Source organism: Rhamphochromis sp. 'chilingali' (genome assembly GCF_963969265.1).
Source record: "Rhamphochromis sp. 'chilingali' genome assembly, chromosome: 12".
Lineage (NCBI taxonomy): Eukaryota > Metazoa > Chordata > Actinopteri > Cichliformes > Cichlidae > Rhamphochromis > Rhamphochromis sp. 'chilingali'.
The window spans coordinates 19,282,872-19,307,947 of NC_137939.1; the positions used below are offsets into that span (position 1 = coordinate 19,282,872).

At 38.0% G+C, this 25,076-nt stretch overlaps 1 protein-coding gene across 1 annotated transcript; it reads left to right on the forward strand.

Moving 5' to 3' along the window:
* The first annotated feature begins 2,441 nt into the window (after window positions 1-2,441).
* Window positions 2,442-25,076, forward strand: foxp3b (forkhead box P3b). Its single transcript, XM_080899452.1, has 12 exons — window positions 2,442-2,537; window positions 10,761-10,873; window positions 14,021-14,111; window positions 14,586-14,754; window positions 19,531-19,623; window positions 20,342-20,429; window positions 20,844-20,912; window positions 21,033-21,186; window positions 21,461-21,537; window positions 22,396-22,497; window positions 22,709-22,830; window positions 24,963-25,076. Exons 2-12 carry the CDS (start codon window positions 10,763-10,765, stop codon window positions 25,018-25,020), a joined length of 1,134 nt encoding a protein of 377 aa, XP_080755578.1. The 5' UTR covers window positions 2,442-2,537; window positions 10,761-10,762; the 3' UTR covers window positions 25,021-25,076.

A 25,076-nucleotide genomic window follows, 5' to 3' on the forward strand; every position in this document is an offset into this window, starting at 1 on the left:
TGTAGAGAACCGGAGAGAGCGAATACTTCATATATCCATGCATTTTGTTCTTCCAAAACTTTAAACTACAGGAGATAATATGCCAAATCTAATTTCTTTGAAATTCTGAATTCAGGACTTTCACTATAAAATGTCAGCTTCACACTGGTAGGATTTGACCTCGATTGAAACACACAGTCAGCCCCATTTTGGACTGAATCAGCTGAATCAGCCTTAAAATCCAACACATTTGTGAAGGAAGAACTGAATCACTAACACATACTAACAATATTTTTGTTTTCGCTCTGAATCATACAGACACATCATCAGTAACAGTACTCAGAACAAAAGCTTGTCAGCAAAAAAAAAACAATTAAAAAAAGAAAGAATTTTCACCTCATCACAATGACATGTGTGGAATGAGAAAGTACAGTCATCAAAGCTTTTCTCACTCTGCCAATATTCACACGAGAACATTACTCACACAGTAAGAGATGGTACTAACTCATATTTGAGCTCAGGTATAACTGCAGCATCAGGTATACGTGCAAAGCCATACCTTTCAGCAGATATCTGTATCACTGAGGAAGGACAAATAAGCCAGTTCCTTCAGGTGTTCAGACCTGAAGGAACTGCTGAGTCCTTTCATTGCTGTCATCTGGCTACACTTTCTTTTTTGAAATGAAAGACCTCAAGTTGAGTGTGAAAATCGATGGAAACAAGAAAAACCCTTCAAGCAGAAATGGTCTGCTTTTTGGAACCTTAACTGCTTTACTTTCACGACAGACAGAGGAATGTACATAGTATGTACCGGGAAAAAAAGCCTGTGGTCTTTCAGCACTGAGACAATAAACAGACATAGCAGCTCAGAGAAACCAGGAATTCCAGGTAGTGATCAACAAAGTGCTGTATAGATTAGAGTAAGCTGTCAAATAAAGCATGGACGGCACTCCCATGCTGCACACATATGTACTATTACTGGAAGGAAACACATTTTCTAGTCACACATCATTAACTTACAGTCTGATGTAAATCGAAATGTCAATTTTCAATTTCATGAGCCCTACTTTTAGTTTTTTAACTTAAATTTGAAGAAATATTTTTAAAAATCTGCATTCTTCTTGTGTTACTTTTAAGACATAAACAAGGAATGTGGTCTTGATTCCATGTAGAAACTAAACTAATAAATGCAAATCTCTGACATTTTGCAGTACATGTTTGCTTTTTCAACTTCACCGAAAACCCTGTTCCAGTGTTATAGACACGCTGTCCAGAGTCCTGTAGGCTTCAAGAATATCACACCAATCTGAACCAGTGAAGAATTGATTCACACTCACAAAATAGGAATTATTACTTCTATAGATGTATTTTCAGATTGTGTGACATGCTTCTTTGTGATGAAACAATTTTAGATTTCTTTCTTTCTTTCTGTTTTTTTAATAAATTTTTTTACTTGAATTCTGCTCTTTGGCATTTTGCTGCAAAGACCCGATGTGGTTTAGATATCTGCCTCACGGATGGGCCGTTGGTCTGCCTTCCAGACTCAGTGGATGCCCAGAAGGCAGACACAAAGCTGGGGTTTGATTCATTGAAATTGTCCATTAAGAAGAAGAGAGGTGCTTCCTTAGAAAAGCAGTTTTTCACTTTTTTCCTGTTTCATTCGTGCCTCATAGATTTAGATTGAAAAACACTTTTAAATGTCACTTTTTAAAATTTGCACACTTGTATTGCAGTTCTGGTGCAAGCCTAAATTGAAAGACCTGTCATGCTGATGTGCTGTTGACTGGTGAATAAAGACATAACCTGCGTGAAAGAATGGACAGAAGAAGGTGAGCTATGTGGGAAGACGGAAAAAGTTGTTATTTTGTCAAAACTGTCGGAACCTTTCATAAATCCGTTTGCACTTTTTGCTCAGGTATAAAACAGTTTACTTTCCAACAGACAGATTTTTTTTTAGGTTGTCACAGCAGAGTTTGGAAATGTTTTTGTTGCAGTTTCTTGGTGTGTTTTGATTTGCTGACTACATGAGCTTTACATTACCCCATCTCCTGCTCTGGGTATAAATATAAGTTGATGTTGTGCTGCTTTGATGTGTCCTCGTGCTCTCAGATAGTCAGGTGAGTGCTGAACACGTATCTTTTTATTCTGGTCTTTGTACATAAAGCAGTACCAGAAACATTTATTTCAGGTCAAGATGTCCAAGATTGATTCTGATATTTAACATTTAATTATATTTTCCTTTAAAACAAAAAGGCACAGCGCTGCTGAGTAAAATTAAACATTAAGCTGAAAATTGTATGTGCTCTTTTTGTTGTTGGGTTGTTTGGGTTTTTTGTGAAATATAACTTTTTTTTTTTTTTTTTAACTTTTTTCTTGTGTTGCCAACCACACTTTGCAGTCTTCCTCAAAATAAGGTCTATCTGTCATACATCTTGAAGTCGTAGTTGCTGAAAACCATATTTCCTGTGGAATTACTCCCCCCTTGAATCATTTCTCCCTCGAAGTACCTGAGAAAAGGAAGACTGTGGCAAGGAGGAGGTTCTGCATACGCTTCTCCGGTAAGCACAAATCGTACTGTTTTACAATAAATTTTCAAAAGTTATTTAATTGGACTCAATGCAGAGTGAGATGTTCAGAGCATATTTTAAAAACGTTGCGATGATGGCAACACTCAGTCAACAAGGATGTACAGTCAGTCCAAATATTTCAAATCAAAATTTTATCAAAAGCAGCATATACACAGACACCGAAAACAGAGAGGGCATCTCGTTAGGATGAAGGGCCCAGAAATCTTTGGGAAGCTATTTAAGATGATAATTTTGAGATTTATCAAAGGTGACGATTTCATACTACAGTGCATTTAACTTTGATATGTTAATATATGCATGCGGTTTAAAAACGCACACACTAAAACATTTGGCACTATTAAAGCTTACGATCATGATGAGGTAAATCAAATGGTGACAGAGAGGTCCTGTTGCACAGCGGGACGTGTGTGGCCAAGCTCTCTCTTTTTATAGACCTGAGCCCATTTCAGTTTCAGAGATTTGAACAGTTTAGAGCAATTTCACTCATCCATTTTCCCCAAACTGCAGTATTAATCTTTTAACTTTTTTTTTTCATCTACAGAATGTTTCTAGAAAGAGTTTATGGTCATTTTACTGTGCAGTTTCTCAGCTATGAAATAGTGAACAGAAAAAGCATTTTATCTTCTCATTTGTAGGGTCAATACATAAAATATAAAATATTAATGTTTTTTAATGTATTTAAATGTATTTAACATTTATTTATTTAAAAGTATACAAAACAGATTGAAAAAATCTTGTTCTTTACTTTTTGTGAAGTGAGGACTCTTCAGGCCACTAAAATGACTCTGTTTTTTTAAACAATTGTGCCCTCAGGGACTGAAGCATTCAGTTGGACTTTTTTGTCCTAGTGTTCATGTAATAAATGATTAAAGTTCATTTCTACCTCACTCTCAGTCTTTTAGCATCAGAATGACATCCTCCGTCATTTACTGCACGTTAGTGGCACCAAGTACATCGAGACGTTCATAATGTTTATTAAACACGTTTTATTTATGTGTTGGCTAAATGTGTGTGTGTGTGTGTGTGTGTGTGTGTGTGTGTGTGTGTGTGTGTGTGTGTGTGTGTGTGTGTGTGTGTGTGTTAAGGTTTGGAAATGATTTTGGTGTGTTGTATTACATTAGATGTTTGTTTTTTTAATAACTAACATAACCCAGAGCATGTTCTTTGTTCTGTCAATATGAGGTGTGTTGTTGTGGAACTTGTAGACTTGTATACAGTGTTGGACGTATGGATGAGGAGAGTTACAAGAGTTATTAATAAAAAAAGGCACAAAAGTGAAAACTCCTCTCCAGACTTTTGTAAAAGCTGCAGCCATCTTGTTAGCTGAAACCAGGAAATAACAGTGCAGTGGTAAAGAGTGTATTACCGCTGTGAAAGGCTTAGAGCATCTTTCTAATAACACATTTCATTCTGCTCTTCTATCTTAGTCTGATTTAAAGCCCTGCGTTAACTGAACATGAAATCACATGAAATTTACAGTCGATGTTTAAAATGTAGTGCAGTTTCTATAAAACAGGGTATGCCTCATACAAATATTCTCTTCAAGGCATTAATATTTTTAAAAAATAGTCATTTACAATATGCAATACTGGTTTCTGCATACTAAATCATGTATTAATCTTGTAATCATTATATAATAATCTAATAATTGCTGAGCTATGGAATAGTGTCAGAAAAGTGAAACATACAAATATCACATTTGGTGAAACTATAACACTGGGGAAGGTTGTTTTGGGGCTTGAGCCATTCTTTGCTGCTGCTGGGAAAGAGGCTGATTCTATACTGGACAGGTGGACTGCTCACAATTTCAAAGTCAGTCGGCAGGAATCGGGAACACAAACACTTCAGCATTTGCAATTTTACACATCTGTTATATACGTGTGTGTGTGTGTGTGTGTGTGTGTGTGTGTGTGTGTGTGTGTGTGTGCTATCTAGTGCCGCGATGAGGCTATCAGTGCTATTGTGCAAAAACTAGAGCTTTAGTCATGACAATAATATTCTGTGTAGGCCTACTTCCTTTTCCTCCGTTCATTTTAAATCTGTTTATCTGCATCACACCTCTTGGTCTGAACGTTGAGAGGAACAAGAAAACCCACTCTGATAGAAAACTGAAGTCTTGAGATAACGAGTCTGTTATAATAGAATCTGACTTTCTGATGATATGTGAAAGAGTTTTGACCAGTTAGTCATTTATGTTAAAAAGACCTGACTTAAGATTTTATTAGTGTTTTTTTTATTATTATTTTTTAAATTCAGCCTGCTGTATGAGGCAGGCAGAGAATAAAAAAGCACTGGATTTATTTCCAGTCTCCCATTCACATATTAAAACATCATCTGACATTCAGTTATTAGGTCTGTTTTTTACTGTCAAGTGTGTTTCAGGCAAATTCATGTGAACGCAAAGATGGGAACTTTGCCATTTTAATGAATTAAATAAAACAACAGGAGATGCTAAATCATTGTACTTACTGATACTAATACAAATGATTAACCCTTCACCAGTCTCGCTGATTTCAGTGTATCAATGTAATTGAGAAGTTTTATTTCAGATATGGGAGTATGAGAGTAGTAAACCCACACATTCATAGTAGTACCAGTATGAGGCATCTGCAACTTTCCATGCTATAATGTGGCCGAATGAAATATCCAGACAGGAAATAGCAAATATGAAGCATCATATCTCTTATATTTAGTGTGGGGTTATGACTAAAATTCTCCTCACTTTGACAAAACAGATGCAGACTATAATGGTCCTCTCCAGGTAAGATGAAGCTGAAAAAGAAAACAAGAATGAAAGGTGACACTGAGAAGCCACAAACCTGCTGCTCTTACTTTCTACTGAATTCCTGTTGTTGTGGGTGTGCATTTGCATCAGACATTCAGTATGTGTGCTGTTTTGGCTCATTGTACAGACGCTTCCCTTCAGTCTGATACAATAACTGAAAGAAAGGATCAGACCCCCCCAAAATGTGCGTACCTTATTTCCGTGTTGATTGTAAACATTACTTGCTTCACTTAAAAATATGTCATTTCGATAAGAGTCCTGTGCCAACGTAATTTATTAAGATTTATTCCAGTGGTAAATCTGGAAGTATGGAAGAAATTAAAACCAAAGAAATGTCTTAGAAATTTAAATACCGAGGCTCTGACTGTATTAAACATTCTCAGGAGAAAGCTTGTGAAAAATCAAGCATGCCTAAAAAGACTGACTCGTTTTCCCAGTAACTTATCATGATACTGTCTTTTGACCCAAACTGAACATGCAGAACTTGCAGAAGGGGAAAGAATATATTTAACAAGATGTTCATCTTTGAGACTGGGTTTTAACACTGTAGGGGCTTTTGGCACAAGTTCACCCACTTGAAAGAAGTACAGAGAAGAACAGAGAAGAACAGAAAGACAGAAGATGTCAAAACTCAAGCATGCTTCTAGGTTGTAGAGTAACTTAATTGCCTGATGAGTTTGGCGTGTGGCCTTCATCGCAACTTAAATAGACAACATATCTGTGACTTGGTATGTAAATCCTGGTGGTTCAATTCCCAGCTCCTCTTGTCCAAGAATCCTTGGGTTAAGTACTGAACCCTGAATTGTCCCCCAGTGCAGCTGCATGAGTGTGCGTGACTGTTACCTTAAAAGTGCCTAGGCCTAAAAAAAGAGTGTGTGAAAGAGGCTTGACTAAAAGATACCAGTCTATTCACTGGTATCAAGACTGTCCTACATGGTCCACAAACTGGACAAGTGTCTGAATTTTGCCACTTAGTGTGTCCACTCTATGCAAAAATATAACCACAGTGATTTATTTTTACACATGTCATAAGAAACAACAACACACATCCATAAATTATACTTAGTAAAAGTGAACACTGGCAGGCCAGTACTACATAGCAAGTCATTTTATTCTTAGTCAGCAAATTCCATTAAAATGCTCCAAAAAGCACCAACAACATAAAAGAATAGGTTCAGTGACTCAAATATAGCTCTTACTTTAATTTTTAACAAAACCAGATGAAGTACAGTTCCATAACAACTTCTGTACCCGTCTATTTAATGCTGTTTACAGAGGTTATGGTGATGGACTCACTTTCACACAGAAACGCTGACACAGAACTGTCAGTGGTTCTGTGTATTTCTCCACTTACCAGATTTGTATACACATTCAGCTATAGGGCATAGTGATATAACACACAAAAGCCAGATATGTTGGCTGTTCACACAAGAGGCAAAAAAATCAATTCTAGAGTTGACAGAAAATAACAAGAAAGAGGGGGTGAAAACCATCAACACTGAACTTTAAAGGGTAGACCAATATTCAATATTTCCAGGTGTGTGTTATTGTAACCATGACCATGTAACCAAGCTACGGACTTTAAAAAGGTTTAAATTAAATAAACAAAGGGTGAAATGAATGACAGTATTTTTCAACATTGATTTGAAACAGTTTTTAAAAAAAAAACATTCAGACATTTGCTGAGTATCACGTAGTGAAGTGCTGCTCCAGGAAAAATATTGTCTGATTTGAAAAAAGCAGGTCCCATTGCTTGCAGGTGATATGTCACCATGCAGCATGAAAGTAGAACAGCTTCCCACTCGTTCTGTAGACTTCTTTGTTGATGCTATCTGTGTGTGTGTGTGTGTGTGTGTGTGTGTGTGTGTGTGTGTGTGTGTGTGTGTGTGTGTGTGTGTGTGTGTGAGAAAGAGAGAGAGAGAGAGAGAGCGAGAGAGAGAGCACCTGCGAACAACCACAGCCTGCTGCAGGAAAGACTTTACATACTTGAGCCTTTAATGTGTTCATGGCTGTATTAAATGCTTGATTCTCATTGCCTGGAGACTTTTCACACAATCACACGCTTCTGAGATTACATTCAAACTTCTTTGCTTTTCTATGTGTTCCTACTTAATGCAGAAGCAAAAGGTAGAAATACAATAAAAATGTATACAACACACCAAAATCATTTCCAAACCTTAACACACACACACACACACAAAGGGTGCCACAAAATGATACAAACTGTCAAAATCCCTGAAGTATTGTCCAAGTAGGAAGATTGTCAGCAATCTTTTACTCTGACTTGTTTATTCCAGGGTTTTTAGCAAACAGTTGAATAACCTTGAGACAGGATTTGTTGTAATATTATTAATTGAATTTAACTTCATTATTTTTAACAGTCTCTGTTAAATATAACTGAGCACAGGCACGTACACACAGTGTGTTTATGTGTAGGTCCTCCTAAAGTCGTCTCATGTCCTCTACCAGAGGTCTGACATTTTTCTCTTCAAAATCAAGTCTAATAAAAATGGAACTTACTCATGAAGTAGCTTAGCTTTTTTGAGGATTGCTATAATTAATTTTTTTTTTAACTTTTATCAAAACCCTACTGACTTTTGACTGTGGTTACTCAAGATATGTAAATGATACTTGTAAAACTAAATGTATCAAACTATCTCAGAAATTCAAAGCATTTCGGCATGTAGTCATGTTCAAGACAGTCTAGTGAAGTTCAGTCTGAATGAAATCTGATTGAAAGCAGCCTGGTTGTTGATGCCTGATGGCTGGTCTGAGTATTTTATCTGATACAGTTCTTTACATGCAGCAGTTTTGGTTAAAATGACTCTTCACCTCACAGTGGAGCTTTAGAACAAAAGAGATATCTGTAGTCTAAGACATTGGAGTCTGTCAATGGGGGAAGAGACTGTGGCATGTGTCTCTGAAAATACAAGACTGGCAGAGCCTGTAAATCTGTAAATCTGATGTGTAAATCTGTAAATCTAATTTTGTTGAACATCTGATGTCGTTAAACATCAGATGTTCAACAAAATTAGAAGCCATAAATAAGCACAAGACTCACAAATGGTAGGAGCGCTATGGAGTTCCCTCCTGTGCATGAATGTCACAGACTAGAGACAAGGGACAACCATGGGAGAGTCCAGTACCCACTGAAAATATGGTTGATTTTGTGCCAAGCATGAGGGCACAGCTCTCACTTTGATTATAGAAGTATGTAAGTGGATGATTAAGTGGCCGTGATACCTCTAATTTGGTATTCTTCTTGACTATCAGAACCAACCAGGGCTCCAGTCTGCACCTCCACAAAACACTGAAGAGGCATGCCCACTAAATAAGCTCCAGAGTATCCAGAGCGTTTGGTAACTTGGGATGACTCTCATCCAAATGTGGCTCCTTTTCACAAGGGAATTTCTTACCTATCCCAGTGACCTTTTTCAGTTTAACTGACGTGGCTTCCCACAATTCTTTAGGTTGTACTTCCTCCAGCAAGGAAGTTGCAGACTTCCAACACTCGCCTGAGATACAGGTGAAATTCTTCTGAATGTCAGAGTTAAAGACCGTATGGACAGGGGACTCTGTCAGACCTCACTACTTTACAGGTCTGACTGGCAGCTGTGCCTGCCAGTTGGATGCAACTCAGTTGAAAGTTCTGCTCCTCTCTTTAGCTGAGTGTCAAAGATATAAGACCTCATATAACAAAGTCAGTGACTGATACAGGAACTCTTTACCAACTCATCCCACTGCTCCTACAATAATTTGATATTTAAGCTTCTTAGTGTATCATATCATATTTTGATTTATCGAGGTGTCATTTTTGTATTTTATATTTAATGGGCTGCTGCAACACAATACCTACCTAACTTCTGAGGTAAATTCCCTATCCTAAACCCATTCCAAGATCTGACACAAAGACTCCAAAGGTATTCTGAACTGCTTTGGGGTGCATAAGCACAGGCAGACATCAGAGGCTTTCCCTCTGGAAGTTGAAGTCACATTGAGGTAATCCTCTTGCTGGATGTGCTCAGCTGGCTGCTTGTAAAAATGCCCACACACAGGAGCAACCCTTTGTTTGGGAGTTTGATTTGTTAAATTTAGAGGTGAGAGCAGCATAATTCATTCATTTTCATTACTGCCAGTTTTGCTACTTTGACCTACTTATTCTCTTCTATTTCACATTTTTGCTTGTGCTACTCATCTTTACTATTGCTTTGAAGAATTTCACAAATATGTGCACATATTAAACTGGACAATCGGCTGTAGGCCTCCTGCACCAAAAATATCAGAGCCAATTTTTCTGTCCCAGTCCAGACCTGTCCCACTGCTGTGTGCTAAAAAGTCTCCAGGGCACCTTTGCACAGTCTGAAACGTGGGTCCTGTTAGCTTGGGGTGACTCCTGCCTCTGTGGAAATGGTGCTCATCTTTTGACATCATGGGCATCTGTCTCCTGATGCTGCTGATCCAGCTGAGTATATAGATGTGTAATTGGCTGATTTCCTGTCCTCTAGGAACTTTCTCATTGAGATGAGCAAGGCTTATCATTGGTTGTGTAGTGATCTTGTTTCAACCAAACAGCCATACTGCTCAGTATTGTTCCCACTTTGCTGTAGTCTTTGTATTTCTAGTGTTGATATTATATTTCCTTTGTTGATGTTATAGCACTCACCTTCCACGTGCTTCTTGATCAGTGTGGACGTTGGTATTCTGCTCATCCAAAGTTCCTATATGCTTTGCGTGTAACCTCTCCTGTTGTGAACAGTCCTTATAGTAGCACTCCATCAATTCCATGTTCTCTGTCCTTGTCAGTGTTTCTTATTCCAGTAGTCTATTTTCATTAATATGACCTGGTTCCCCAACATTTGTTGCAGAACTTGTTAAGCTGGGAATTGCCCAAGCCAGAATGGTGTAAGTCATATGACTGCCGTTAGAATCATGTCACATTCTAAAAATGATTAAATAATAAATAGTGTTTTACGTAGCTATTAAAAAACTTTGGTGGTTTGAGTTCTTTGAGTACTGAAGAAGTTCCAAGCACTTTGAATCTTTGATCACTCAAACAATTTAAACTAAAACCAGCTTCTTAGCATCTTATTAGGATGCTTGCAACTAAAGAAAAGAATCCACACCTAATATTTAACAATGGGAGTGCAGTGATTTAAAACTTGTTCAGAGCTGCAGTTTTCTTTCACTGTTATTATGTGTTAATTCTACAGATAATAGCCAGAGTTTGTTTATATGTCAGTATGTCTCCCAGATATATTAAATTAAAGGAACATTTTGTAACACACTTTACTTATTTGTAGCGTTTGAATCTACCCTCATGGAGTAGAGAAAATGACAAAACTTCCATGATAAAATGTGGTTTTCTAAGTCTTTCTAGTGAGGCATTAATGTGTCTTCTGTGTCTTAAGAAATGCCAGAGACTTCTGATGAGTACATGAAATTTGGACAACAAAAAGTCGAACGCCAACTTGATAGCATCAAACAGATGGAAGAGCCACCCATGTCTGTGTCAGGAAGTCAGGTATGTAACAAATAACATCACTTAATTGGAATAAACTTGTTTCAGTAACTTCAGTTACTAAACATTTAAAGCCTACGTAACATAAACAATGCAAAGATGACATTTCAAACTTTGAAACTAGGAAATGTGATTTGTCTTGTGTCAGTGTTTAAATTCTGCACAGCGTCAAAGCTTTTTGGAAAGAAGGATTTATGAAATCTATTATTATAGTGTCTGTGAAAATAAGCTTAAAATAAACAAGAGAAAGTTTAATGATGTTTTATTATTATCAAAAATCTGCGTTTTTTATGTTCCAGTTGGGAGCTGTAGTAGTTGGTTAAACTGTATACACTGGATATAATGTTAGATAATGTTTATTTTAAAAAGTTATATGTTTCTTTATCATAATTATTTTTAAATTATTGTCGCATGAACTTTCAGAAAAAAGCAGAAAAAATGTTAATGCACATGTATGATTAATTTCTGACATCTCAGGCAAGTCCAGAGTGCCGGCTCAAATTTGGATCTAAAACTGTGAGTTGAGTTTGTTATTTGCCTAATAAATAAGAATAATTTTTAGTTTAAACTCATTTCTGACAAATTACTATTTGTGTTTTCTTGTTTTTATGACAGGTGGTCTAATGAATTTATTAAGCACTGTAGTGCTAACTAACATTTATAATAATACACACAAATTTCAGTCAGTAAAGTTGAAAGACTGTCTTCTTAGACAGTTTGTAAAATTACCAAAAAAAGAAGCTCTATGATTTCTCAGATAATTCCAGAAGCCACCAACAGCAGCACAATCCAACAAATCAGGTTCAGCGAGTCTAGTTAGCTGAGATGAAGCAAAGTGATGGCACCCAGTCATCAAGGAAAGTAGGGAAACCTCAAAAAACTGATGATTTAAAATCAGCTGATGAGGCTACAGGGGTGCTTGGGCCTAATCTAGTTGCAGACTTCACGCCCTGCTGCATACTGCCCTTCCATGCTGGTCAGGGAAATTACAGAAAATAACAATGAAAATAAACACATTTTACTAGTCTGTACCTGTGATTATTTCTACTGTAAAATCCCAAATTTGTCCAGTTGGACAATTCCAATTCCAGAGCTTGGATTCATTGGAATAACCCTAAAACCCCTATATGAAAAGAATGGTGCAAACCTAATGAGAATTTCATTTTTCATTAAAAATATAACATTTACATTTATATTTGCAATTTTAAGAGTATTGATTGAACAAATGATGATATCTCAGAATGTACTCATCCTGATACATGACACACAAAAAAAAGAGGATTTAACTACATTTTTTATGTGATGTGACTAAATACAGTGGGGAAAAAAAGTATTTAGTCAGCCACCGATTGTGCAAGTTCCCCCACTTAAAATGATGACAGAGGTCAGTAATTTGCACCAGAGGTACACTTCAACTGTGAGAGCTAGAATGTGAAAAAAAAATCCATGAATTCACATGGTAGGATTTGTAAAGAATTTATTCATAAATTAGGGTGGAAAATAAGTATTTGGTCACCTCAAACAAGGAAAATCTCTGGCTCTCACAGACCTGTAACGTCTTCTGTAAGAAGCTTTTCTGTCCCCCACTCGTTACCTGTATGAATGGCACCTGTTTGAACTCATCATCTGTATAAAAGACACCTGTCCACAGCCTCAAACAGTCAGACTCCAAACTCCGCCATGGCCAAGACCAAAGAGCTTTCGAAGGACACCAGGAAAAGTATTGTAGACCTGCACCAGACTGGGAAGAGTGAATCTACAATAGGCAAGCAGCTTGGTGTGAAAAAATCAACTGTGGGAGCAATCATCAGAAAATGGAAGACATACAAGACCACTGATAATCTCCCTCGATCTGGGGCTCCACGCAAGATCTCATCCCGTGGGGTCAAAATGATCATGAGAACGGTGAGCAAAGATCCCAGAACCACACGGGGGGACCTGGTGAATGACCTGCAGAGAGCTGGGACCAAAGTAACAAAGGTCACCATCAGTAACACACTACAACGGCAGGGAATCAAATCCCGCAGTGCCAGACGTGTTCCGCTGCTGAAGCCAGTGCATGTCCAGGCCCGTCTGAAGTTTGCCAGAGAGCACATGGATGATACAGCAGAGGATTGGGAGAATGTCATGTGGTCAGATGAAACCAAAGTAGAACTTTTTGGTATAAACTCAACTCGTCGTGTTTGGAGGAAGAAGAATACTGAGTTGCATCCCAAGAACACCATACCTACTGTGAAGCATGGGGGTGGAAACATCATGCTATGGGGCTGTTTTTCTGCCAAGGGGACAGGACGACTGATCCGTGTTAAGGACAGAATGAATGGGGCCATGTATTGTGAGATTTTGAGCCAAAACCTCCTTCCATCAGTGAGAACTTTGAAGATGAAACGAGGCTGGGTCTTCCAACATGACAATGATCCAAAACACACCGCCCGGGCAACAAAGGAGTGGCTCCGTAAGAAGCATTTGAAGGTCCTGGAGTGGCCTAGCCAGTCTCCAGACCTCAACCCCATAGAAAATCTGTGGCGGGAGTTGAAAGTCCGTGTTGCTTGGCGACAGCCCCAAAACATCACTGCTCTCGAGAAGATCTGCATGGAGGAATGGGCCAAAATACCAGCTACTGTGTGTGCAAACCTGGTAAAGACCTATAGTAAACGTTTGACCTCTGTTATTGCCAACAAAGGTTATGTTACAAAGTATTGAGTTGTATTTTTGTTATTGACCAAATACTTATTTTCCACCCTGATTTATGAATAAATTCTTTACAAATCCTACCATGTGGATTCATGGATTTTTTTTTTTTCACATTCTGTCTCTCACAGTTGAGGTGTACCTCTGGTGCAAATTACTGACCTCTGTCATCATTTTAGGTGGGGGAACTTGCACAATCGGTGGCTGACTAAATACTTTTTTGCCCCATTGTAGTGTATGCAGGATATTAGTCATTCGCTATAATTCACAGAAACAAATGGCAAACAGTTTGTTACAAATATTTGTTAGTAAACTATCAAATGTTAAACATCACTTCTTCCTAAAAAATGAAAAAAAAACCCCAAACAAATAAAAAATGTTTTTGAATGAGGCCTAGCGATTAAAAGGAAACTGTATTATGTTACAGCCAAAACAATATCAATACTTTTTTCTTTCCAGTGCTGGAGCAGTATGGAAGGCATTAGACAGAAGCAGCAGAGACCATCAGTTCTGCGTCACGTTTCTCCAGTCGCTTACAGGCAACGACGTGGTATACAGATATTTAAATGTCTTTTGCTTTACTTTAGGAGAAGACGATTTGCATTTGATGCATGCAAATCGTCTTACAATCGTTCTCTAAAGTAAAAGATAAACTTATAGAGACAAATACAGAATGTATTAAAAATGCAGAACTTATAAGCTCCATATTTAACAAAAAAACAACATATGAAATACTGAAACTAAGGATATTTTTGTCTGTTTGTTTGTTTACAAGTGTTATATGCTAATTTTTTAAATTAAGTGTAGGATTTTTTTTCCTGTGCTTGTTATGACATTGTGACACATGTGTTAATTCTATGATTTGCTGAGTGTAAGATGCTGGTGCTCTATTTTAGGTCTTAAGAATTTTTTTTAGTATAGTAATATACCAGTTAGGTAGTGTAGCACCAGTAGCATATAGTATTAGGTTTCACTTTGTATGGCAAGAATCTACATCAATCTTTTCTTCCCCTGCTGCATCCAGAAAGCAGTGCAGCAGTCTCCATTTGCAAGGAAGAGGTGGATGCATGCCATATTCTTCAGGAACCTTCACCTCACATGGGCTCTTCTCCCACATCGAGCCATCATTTCCTCTCCTTGAGGAGGGGAGACATTCAAAAGCAGACCTCTCTTGAGGCCCGGCTTCATGACGGGTAACAATTAATTCAGTTCAGTTCAATTTTATTTACATTGTGCCAAATCTCAAAGATGCTTTAGACTGTAAAAATAAAGACCCTACAATTTAAGAGAGAAAACTCCAACTATCCGACAGTTACCCATGGGTAGTATTTTACAATAAAGGGATAGAAAAATTCGCCTTTAACAGGAAGAAATTTCTAGCAGGAGCAGGCTCAGGAAGAGGCAGCCATCTGCTGCAACCAGTTGGGGTAAGGAGAAAGAAAAGAGACCAGGGAAGCATAGAGAGACAGGTCAGGAAATCAACGATGGGAAAAAGAAGACAAAATTTCATGACATGCAGTAGTGGTGTATAGTGGAAAAAGGTGAGTGTCCCCCAGCTGCAGGCGACTAAATTTACCTAATCCAGCCTTAACTGTAAGCTTCAAAAAAGCTACTTTTAAGCCTAATCTTAAAAGCAGAGAGGCTGTCTGTCTCTTAAATCCAAATTGGGAGCTGGTTCCACAGAAGAGGGGCCTGGAAGCTGAAGGCTCCCATTCTACTGTTAAATACACACAGGTAAGCCTGCAGTCTGAGAGCAGCATGCTCTACTGTAAGATAAGATGGGGCATGATTATTATTGTATGTAAGGAGGAAGGATTTTAAATTTGATTTTTGATTTAATAGAGAGCCAGTGAAGAGAAGCCAGTATAAGAAACATACAATGTGTAAAACAAGTATTGAACACAATTCACCAATTTTCTAAGTAAGTATATTTCTTAAGGTGCTATTGACATAAAATTCTCACCAGATGTTGGTAACAATCCATCCAATCCACACATGCAAATTGAACAATAGATGTAATTAAATTAACTTATGTGTAATAATGAGAAATGACAAAAAAAAAAAAAGTATTGAACACATGAAGAAAACAGTATGGAATGACATCAGCTGAAATCTATGAGTAATTAGTAATGAGCCACTACAAATTTATATCAGCGCTGGTTCGGCCCCAAATGATGGCCTATAAAAAGGTGTCTTATTACCAAGGTGTCATACAAGAAACATCTCATGATGGGTAAAACCAATGAGCTTCACAACTACATTGTTGCAGCATATGTACCACTGACTACTGAAGAATTTCTAAACTACTGAAGGTTCAAGTGAGCACTGTGGGGCCATAATTCAGGAGTGAAAAGAACATCATTCATCATAAACTGGCCACAAACAAGTGCTTCCTGCAAGATTTCAGACAGAGGAGTGAAAAGAGTTATCAGCAGAGTTGTGCAAGAGAATCAGCAGGTACTATTGTTTCAAAGAAAACAATAAGTAATGCACTCAACTGCCATGGCCGTATGCCATGTGTGCATGCTCACCACTGCTGACTGTCACTGCTACTGTTTAATAATAATAATAATAATAATAATAATACATGCAATGTCTGCAGGTCAAAACGCACTGAAAAGCTCCCCAAAAACACCATACTAACAATGAAGCTTGGCTGTGGGAACATCATGGGGTGGGGCTATTTTTCTGCATTTAGCACTGGCACACTTCATATAATTCAAAGAAAAATATATAGAGGTAAACTTGACAAAAATCTGCTGCGATCCACCAGGATGATGAAGATGAAGCAAGGGTGGACATTTCAGCAAGACAGTGATCCCAAACACACAGCCAAGGAAGCTGTCAATTGGTTTCAACCAAAGAAAATAAAGCTGCTATAATGGCCCAGTCAGTCACCTGACCTGAATCCAAATGGAAACAACTAAAGCTCATAGACGTAACCATCAGGATTTAAAGACTGTTGGTGTGGAAGAATGGCCCAAAATCACTCTTGAAAAAAAAAGCTCTTCTATGAAGTATTAAATACATTTCACTGTGTTTCATACTCATGTTTCATTTCTTATTATTACATATGTCTTCATTTATGGACATCTACTGACATATGGTTTTATTTCATTGCATGTTTTTGGAATGGTTGTTACTGACATCTGGTGAGAATGTCATCTCAACAGCACCTTCAGAAAATATTTTGTGAAGTGTTCAGTACTTACTTTACCTGCTGTATGCTCTCTCTAGTTCCTGTCAGCACTTTTTCTGCAGCAATTTAGATCAAAGGTTTTTCAGTGAGCTTTAATAACAGGGAACTACAGTAGTCCAGCCTAGAAGTAACAAATGTGTGAACCAGCTTTTTAGTTTTACTTTGTCTGCTTTGTTAAACAAAGATTCTAGATCTTTGTTTAGTGTTCATATCGAAAGGCATATCATGATCAAAAATAACTCTAAGATGATTCGCTGTCTTCCAGGAAGACTGGAGACTTCTAGGTCCGAGTACAATAACTTCAGTTTGTCTTAATTTAGAAATAAAAAATTAGAGGTCATCTAGGCCTTTATGTCTTTACAACTTGACTATTGTTTAACTAACTGATTCTGGGTTCATAGATAAATAAAACTGGGAATAAGCTCAATTTTCTATAATAATGTGAGAGACTGTTAAAGTCGTACAGAAAACAATTACTCAGTTACTGCAAGTTACTACTGCTAAAGGTGGTTGTAGAAGCTGTGGAATTGTCCCATTATTTGACAAATCAACAGTATCTCATACCCCAGGTCTGAGAGTGAGCGGGGTACCACTTGCACAGCAATCATGCACAGTTGTTGTTATCCATCCATCTTCTTCTGCTTATCCAGTTTATGGGTCACAGGGAGCAGGAGCCTACGGCAGCTGTTGTAGCATGATTTTACATCATAAAATCAAAATCACATACACTACCTGTCAAAGGTTTTAGAACACCCCAATTTTTCCAGTTATTTGTTGTGGTTCAAGTCATTCAAGTACAATGAATAGTTTGAAATGATACAAAGCTGGTGAACTGCCAGAGGTAAAAAAAAAAAAAAAAAAAAAAAGTAAGGTTACCCTAAACTGAAAAATTAACATCTGAATTATGCAAAAGGTCTTTTTCAGGGAACACAAAATGTATTAACAATTTAAAGCTCTTCTGCAAAAATGGAGCTTGATCAAGCCTTGAAAGCTGGTGCTACTAATTCCTACAGGTGTTCCAGCTTTTCTGGATTACTTCCAACCCCCTCTGTCTGCATAAAAGAAGTGTTGGTCAGCATCAGTTGAACAGTATTGTACTGCAGAAAGTAGTGTGATGCTGCAAAAATGGTGAGGAAAAAGGTGATTAACAATGGAAGAGAGACAGACCATCACAACACTTATAAATGTCGGCCTGTCCTACAGAGAAACTGCAAAGTCAAGGTGTCAGTGAGTACAGTTTCCTTCAACATCCAAAGGCTCAGAAACTTTGACAGGAAGAGGTCTGCAGACCCAAAGACACGACTGAATCAGAAGACAAGTTAACAGAGAGAGCTGAGAGTTCTCAGCTGTGTGATAGGCGGCTGACAGGACAACAGCTTCAAGCACAGCTTAATAGTGGTCGTAGTAAGAAAGTCTCAGTTTCAGCTGTGAAGAGAAGACTTTGAGCTGCAGGTTTGACAGGACGAGTTGCAGCAAGAATGCCAGACGTCAGAATAAGACAAAGAGGCTTGGCTGGGACATGAAACAAGGTGCTACTTTGATGAGTCAAAAGTTTAGAATACATTTTGGTCTATAAATTGATTTTGGCTGTAATTGCTTTTTTGTACTATGTTTTCATTTCAGAGTGCAATGAGACATTAAACTGCATAATTTTCAATAAAAACTGAAAAATTGGGGTGTTCTAAAACTTCTGACTGGTAGTGTATGTTGATGAAAAGCCAGCACATTAAAAAAATAGACTTTTGGTTCACTAAAATGAGCACTTGGCTGTGGTGAAAATGAGCCCAAAGACTGGAGGTAAGTTGAGCTGGTGGTTCATATTACACCAAGACAAACATGTGATCTCTTGTGACTGACATTATATTTCATGTTTTAGATGTAGCATAAGAGTTGTTGTAAATTTTTATCTAATTTTAGTGGGTGGAGCCTGGTCTTTAACTCTCATTATGTAACAGCTATTTTTTCAATAATCATGATTCTAATTTATATTATTTTGTTTTCAGTTCCAATAGATATGGCCGATCTTTATAACCCTGGCTACAAAGTTTGTAATTTTTAAAATATTCACAGCATTTTAGGACAGTTGAAAGAGTAGATTGAAAAAGTAAAAAGCAAATCATCCCTGGATGTTCATGAATAAAGAAAAAGTGTTCATTTTTGTAGGTTTTCAGTGTCCATTTCTTAAATGACTTGTGATTACTTTTCCGTCTTTCAAACTGGTAAACAACTTAATTATATATTTATTTGGTGATCACCAAAGTCAGGGCTTTAATAACGATTAATTTTTTTTTCATTTAAATTTGGTTCATAGACTTGTTAGTAAATTAGTTGTCTCTAATTGCTCATCACACCCTGTCAGCTGGCTATGCTGATACCTAACCCTTGCTAGTACTTGGAACAAGTTGGTCCACAAGAATTATTTTTTGAACCTCATATTAAGACGTCAGTTTATAGCTATCATTTTTGAGTTCTGTCTGTCTCACTTTTATTTCTGTCTCATATTTCTTTACCTATAGGACAGCTTAAGAAAAAAATGGCTCATACCCTGCTCCGAAAACAACAGTCCTTTGTATCTGCATATTGCAGTTAGCATATTTTATGCAACAAATAGCATTGCAATGCATAAATCCTGAATATACGGGTTAGAAAACTTTTCATATCAAAAGTCAGATTGGCAGAAAATGGTTTGGAAGTCTTGGTTTTGGTGCGTTATGTTTTTACACTCTTGACTGTCACACTCACATCACTGAAACATTTCTGTTTCCTCCAGCATCCCACAGGGGACCAGTGTTCTGCTCATGAGTGGGCTCTGCCGATGGCCTGGCTGTGAAGCAGTATTTGAAGACTTCTCTAGTTTCTTGAAGTAAGAACTGTGCATTAATTCAATGAATACATTTAGTATTTATTTATTTATTGTCATTGTCAAGAACAATGAAATTGCGTTTGGGGCTTCCATACAACCCAAAAAAAAAAACAAAAAAAAAAAACCCTGTGGCGTGGCAGGGTTGGAAAAGGCTATTTCCTCATTTCTGGACACAACAAAACTAGTAGCATTTATTAATTCAATCCATTTCAGTTCAGTTCAACTTATATAGCACCCATTCACAACAACAGTCAATGATTTATTCATTGATTGGCATTGGCATACTATGGGCTCACTGCAGGTCTGCATGGGCCCCACAACAGGCCCCTATGTGCTTAGTGTTGGCAGCCCACACCATGGGCTGCCCATGGTGGGGTCATTGGGCCTGAAATGTCATGCCATTACTGGGGCCCCACAGTGAGTTGCCCACTGTGGACCGTGTGGGTTTTATTTTCCAGGATATTCTACTGGATATTTGCATTGTTTTAAAAAGGACGATTTCAATCTTCTAAATTTATATTTATAGAAATTTATAGAAATTTATTTACAATAAATTTGGTTTCACGTAGTTTGTGTTTTCAAAAGTCTAGTTTTATTTCTTTGTCTTTACACAACCAATTATTCGATTTTGAGGCCTTTTTACAAAGGGCAGGAAGCTCTGGATATTTTTAAACCCTGTATTAACCCTGAATATACCCTGTGACAATTTGTCTTTTAGGCATCTTCATTCTGAACACGGACATGGTGACAGAAGTATTGCTCAATGGAGGGTCCAGCAGGATATTGTTCAGTACATGGAAAGTCAGGTAGAACCCAGAGAAACAAAGCTACAGCAGCACTATGCTGTATGAATGCTCATGTGTAAATATGTCCAAAAATAGATACAAGTTTCTTTTTCTTTCGAACCTACTCAATCTCGCAGTAGCTATAAGCTTAAAAGGAACATTTTAGTTAAAGTTGAAGTTTCAGCTAGATAACTGAGGGCTCTGCATCCTATTCTGCTTTTAGAAACTTCTAGAACCATAAGTGAGCCAGCATTCTGATAGTGAAGTCTTCTGTTATGTTCTATATTTTACTATGTTATTATGAGATCAGTCTAAATGAATCTGAGACGAAGCATTTTAACACAGAAGCAATGAAGAGTAGACACATGAACCTGGTTATCCAGACTCCTAAAAATAGAAGTAATCCAGTGATATATGGGAATTCTCTTTTTTCAGCTCATTCTGGAAAAACAGAAACTCATTGCAATGCAACTTCATCTCTCAGAGGACAAATACTCTGACTCGGTATGTCTACATGCTAAGACAGTAAAAACAAGAATTTCCTTGAAATATTGCTTTATTTTTCTTCTGGAGAGAAAATAAATGGCTGTGTCTGTTCACATCCACCTTCATCATTATATGCAGAAGGCAGCTTCTGAGTGGCAATACAGCCTTCCTCTGTTCCTGCCGCAGCCTCAGGTTACCAGTGGAGACAGAGTGCAACAGTGGGCCACCAAACATCTGGAAGAGCTGGTCCAGCATGGCAACAGACCTACTGCTTCTGATCATCTCCTCCCAGGTAACAGTGAAATTCACTAGGATTCACACACAAATGGACTTTTTTACTATTTTATGCACATTACGTTTTCACCATAACATATGTTCTTTCAGATAAAATGCTATTAGAGCTTATTAGCTAATATAAATGATTACATTTGACAGTTGAAATGTGCAGTACCTGTATATTTGTTGCATGTTGTGTTTTATCTCTAAATATGTTTCAAAAGCACATTATCCAAAGAAGTGTGTTTGATGGGACAAACTGATGAGAAACGCCCACTGTTCTTTTATAGATTTGGTTCCCAGTATTGAGTGTTACAAATACAACAACATCAGGCCTCCTTACACCTATGCATACTTGATAAGATGGGTGAGTTTGTCTAATGTTTTATTTTCATTTGTGAAGTTGGTCTGATCTGAACTGGTCCCTGATTTCTCAAGGCTCTAAAGCAGGGGTCGCCAATCTCAGTCCACGAGGGCCGGTGTCCCTGCAGGTTTTAGATGTGTCCTTGATCCATCACAGCTTATTTAAATGGATAAATTACCTTCTCAACATGTCTTGAAGTTCTCCAGAGGCCTGGTAATGAGCTAATCATGTGATTCAGGTGTGTTGACCCAGGGTGAGATCTAAAACCTGCAGGGACACCGGCCCTCGTGGACTGAGATTGCCGACCCCTGTTCTAAAGTATACACTTCTATACACACTCTCTGGATGTGTGTTTTTTTCCAAGTCACTGCAACATTTGATTTGATTTGATATACCTTTATTAGTCCCACTAGGTGAAATTTCATAAGGCTGCCGACCTATTGCACGCAATGGCGGCGCCATCTTACCCTCATATTCAGATACTTTACAAAAGACCTTGGAAAAAAAGGTTTCATGCTTTAAAATTGTATCTTTAGGCACTTTATTTGTAGCCTGTCACAAAATCATTGTTTGTTTCCATTTCTTTAGTTGCATCAATAGTTGCAACACACTTTGACAGGCTTAAAATGATATTTTGTATGAACAAAAGGCAGCCAACATCCAAAGAAGAGCTTTGAATGTCTTACCTATTTCCCATTTTCCTACCAAATATAAATAAAATGAAGGGTGGCTCAAGGCTTTGTAAGTCTTCCTCAAAGGTTTACAGTAGGAATCAGGTTTTATCTGCAAACTGTAGCTATTTATGACTAATTTGCCAAATATTGCCACTGCTTACCCTTCCATGTGTGTGACTGGTTGCAGTCTATCCTGGAGTCTCCAGACAAACAACGTACTCTGAATGAGATTTACAACTGGTTCACTACCATGTTCTTCTACTTCAGACATAATACTGCCACCTGGAAGGTTTGTACTATTTGGATGAAATATTAATTGTGATGCCTACTTGTGTACAGAATACAAGTGCTTTTTATTGTAATAAACTGAACATTTGGGCACAGTTTAACATAGAAAAAAAACTGTGCCAACCAGAACATCTCACTATACTGTACTGTTTTTAATAGCATGGCTTCCATGTTGATAGAACTGTTTCCTTGTATCTGTATCCTCTCTCCAGAATGCAGTACGTCACAACCTCAGCCTTCACAAGTGTTTTGTGCGAGTGGAGGGAGGAAAGGGAGCTGTGTGGACAGTCGATGAAATGGAGTACCAAAGGAGGAAGGGTCAGAAGTATCAGCGGTATAAAAATCTTCAACACGAACACACAGGAGAGCAGAAGTGTACAATAGGAAGCAAATTAACAAACTCTTGATAACTTTCTGTTATCTTGTTTCATTTACCCCAACATCAGCAATCAGGCTATGTGGTCAGCTTTGTAACTCAACCCATTGTTTAACAGTGTAGAGACATGGTAAAGAGAAAGGACAGCCTGAACACATCAGGACATAATAACAATCAGGGGGTCATTAGCAGTTCTTCAAATGATAATTACAACTGCAGATGAAGAACACATGACATGTTACACCATGTAATTATATAGATACATATATATATATATTAAAAAAACTAAGCCAAAATCCAGAAGCAGCGTATAAAAAACTAAGTAGCAGCCATGTGCTGCTAATCAAATCCATTTCATTAATGAATCATCTGTAAGTGTGAACACATATATAAAAGAAGAGGATAGGAAGGTTTGCAGTGCAGGTCTGGAGATTTCATCTGTGTCCTAGAACATTACGAGTGATCCTAAAAAAACAATTCTTGTTGCCCTTTTATCTGGCAAGAGTTAAAAGGCCAATTTCAAATATTTTACACTGATTATTCACAAGTAGAAAACATTCAGTACTGCTGCAAACTTTCCCTAGGAGTAGATATCCCATCACGCAAGTTTGGTCTACTACACAAGTTACTATACCAATGTGTGGATATTTCCCATTCCATTCGCTTCCGCTTATCCTTTTTCAGGGTCGCGGGGGGCGCTGGAGCCTATCCCAGCTGTCATAGGGCGAAAGGCGGGGTACACCCTGGACAGGTCGCCAGTCTGTCGCAGGGCTAACACATAGGGACAGACAACCATTCACACTCACATTCACACTTAGTGGCAATTTGGATTATCCAATTAACCTATCCCCACAAGCTGCATGTCTTTGGACGGTGGGAGGAAGCCGGAGTACCCGGAGAGAACCCACGCAAACACGGGGAGAACATGCAAACTCCACACAGAAAGACCCCGGCCTGATGGTGGAATTGAACTCAGGACCTTCTTGCTGTGAGGCAACAGTGCTAACCACCGTGCCGCCCTAATGTGTGGATATAAGAAGTGAAAACACCTAGGATTTACTGAATAATCCAAAATCTTGCTTTATACTACAGACCTCTGTTCTGTGCTTTGCTGAGGAATTAAAAAAAAAAAAGAGCTATTCTTTAGTAAACGTCCTAACTGTTGAGATCTGTAAGGATAAGACCAAAATGCAAGACTCCAGCAGACATGATCAAAATCAAGCATTTGATGGAGTTAAAAGCAAAGACCAATAAAAAAAATCCCAATAGTGAGGAATTCAAAATAATCACACAGACCCAAGACAGGCCTGCCTACACAAAGTCAGGATTTATAGATAAGTGCAGACAGGTGGGGAAAACGACACAGCTAAACATAACGAACACAAGTGCGAATAATCAGGAAATGAAGGTCAACGTAAAACACACTGACACGGAGCCAAGAACATTCACATCGGACATGAAGACAGAGAAAAGGGGACACCAAATGATAAACACAGGAAGACCACTTTGACTTTGAAAGTGGTCTTTCTGGACCACTTCCTAGACTTTGAAGCAAAATGTGGAATTGTCCAGGAAACTTCCTGGGCTTTCAATATTACAGAACTAATATTGATACTGGCAGCTTTTGCTGCAGATCTAACCTGTTCAACAGCAGCTGATGTTTGAGATTGAAGATCATCATGTACTACACCACTTCCAACTTAATGATAGAGTTGTGATGTTGATAAGTCTGTTAGCTTGCATGGTTGGCATTTCTACAGCTTTCTTTCCTAGACAGGCCAGACTTTGTAACTTGCGTCACAGTACAGAGCACAAGCAGAGAAAACTGAGAAAACAAACTTAAGTACTTAGAGGTAGACACTAGACGGTAAACCATCTTGAAAGGCTTAAACAATCCCAAATCCTACAGATAGAGCAGGTATTAAGGGAAAGGCGTGTAAAAATATATTTAAGTCAAAAGAAAAAAAAAGAAAGTGGGACGATAGAAAAGAAAAGGGAGTTTGAGAAATCCCTACTGGCAAACATAAAGTGAGTGGGTGGTGTTAGTGTTACTCCATTGTGCTTGCGAATCACATTGTGTTTGATTTTAGGGATTGCCCCGTGAAGTGGCTCACAGCCTACTCCCATTACTCTCCTGGAAACCCCTGAGCACCAGCACTGAGCTGCTCACATCCAGATATCATCAGATAACGAGCAGCAGGAAG

Bases quoted from the DNA above. Each gene is read 5' to 3' on its own strand.
- foxp3b (XM_080899452.1), top strand. From the start codon at position 10,763: ATGCCAGAGACTTCTGATGAGTACATGAAATTTGGACAACAAAAAGTC. The intron at 19,624-20,341 runs GTAAGAACTGTG...TTTGTCTTTTAG, and splicing joins GACTTCTCTAGTTTCTTGAA to GCATCTTCATTCTGAACACG. The intron at 21,538-22,395 runs GTGAGTTTGTCT...GACTGGTTGCAG, and splicing joins ATGCATACTTGATAAGATGG to TCTATCCTGGAGTCTCCAGA.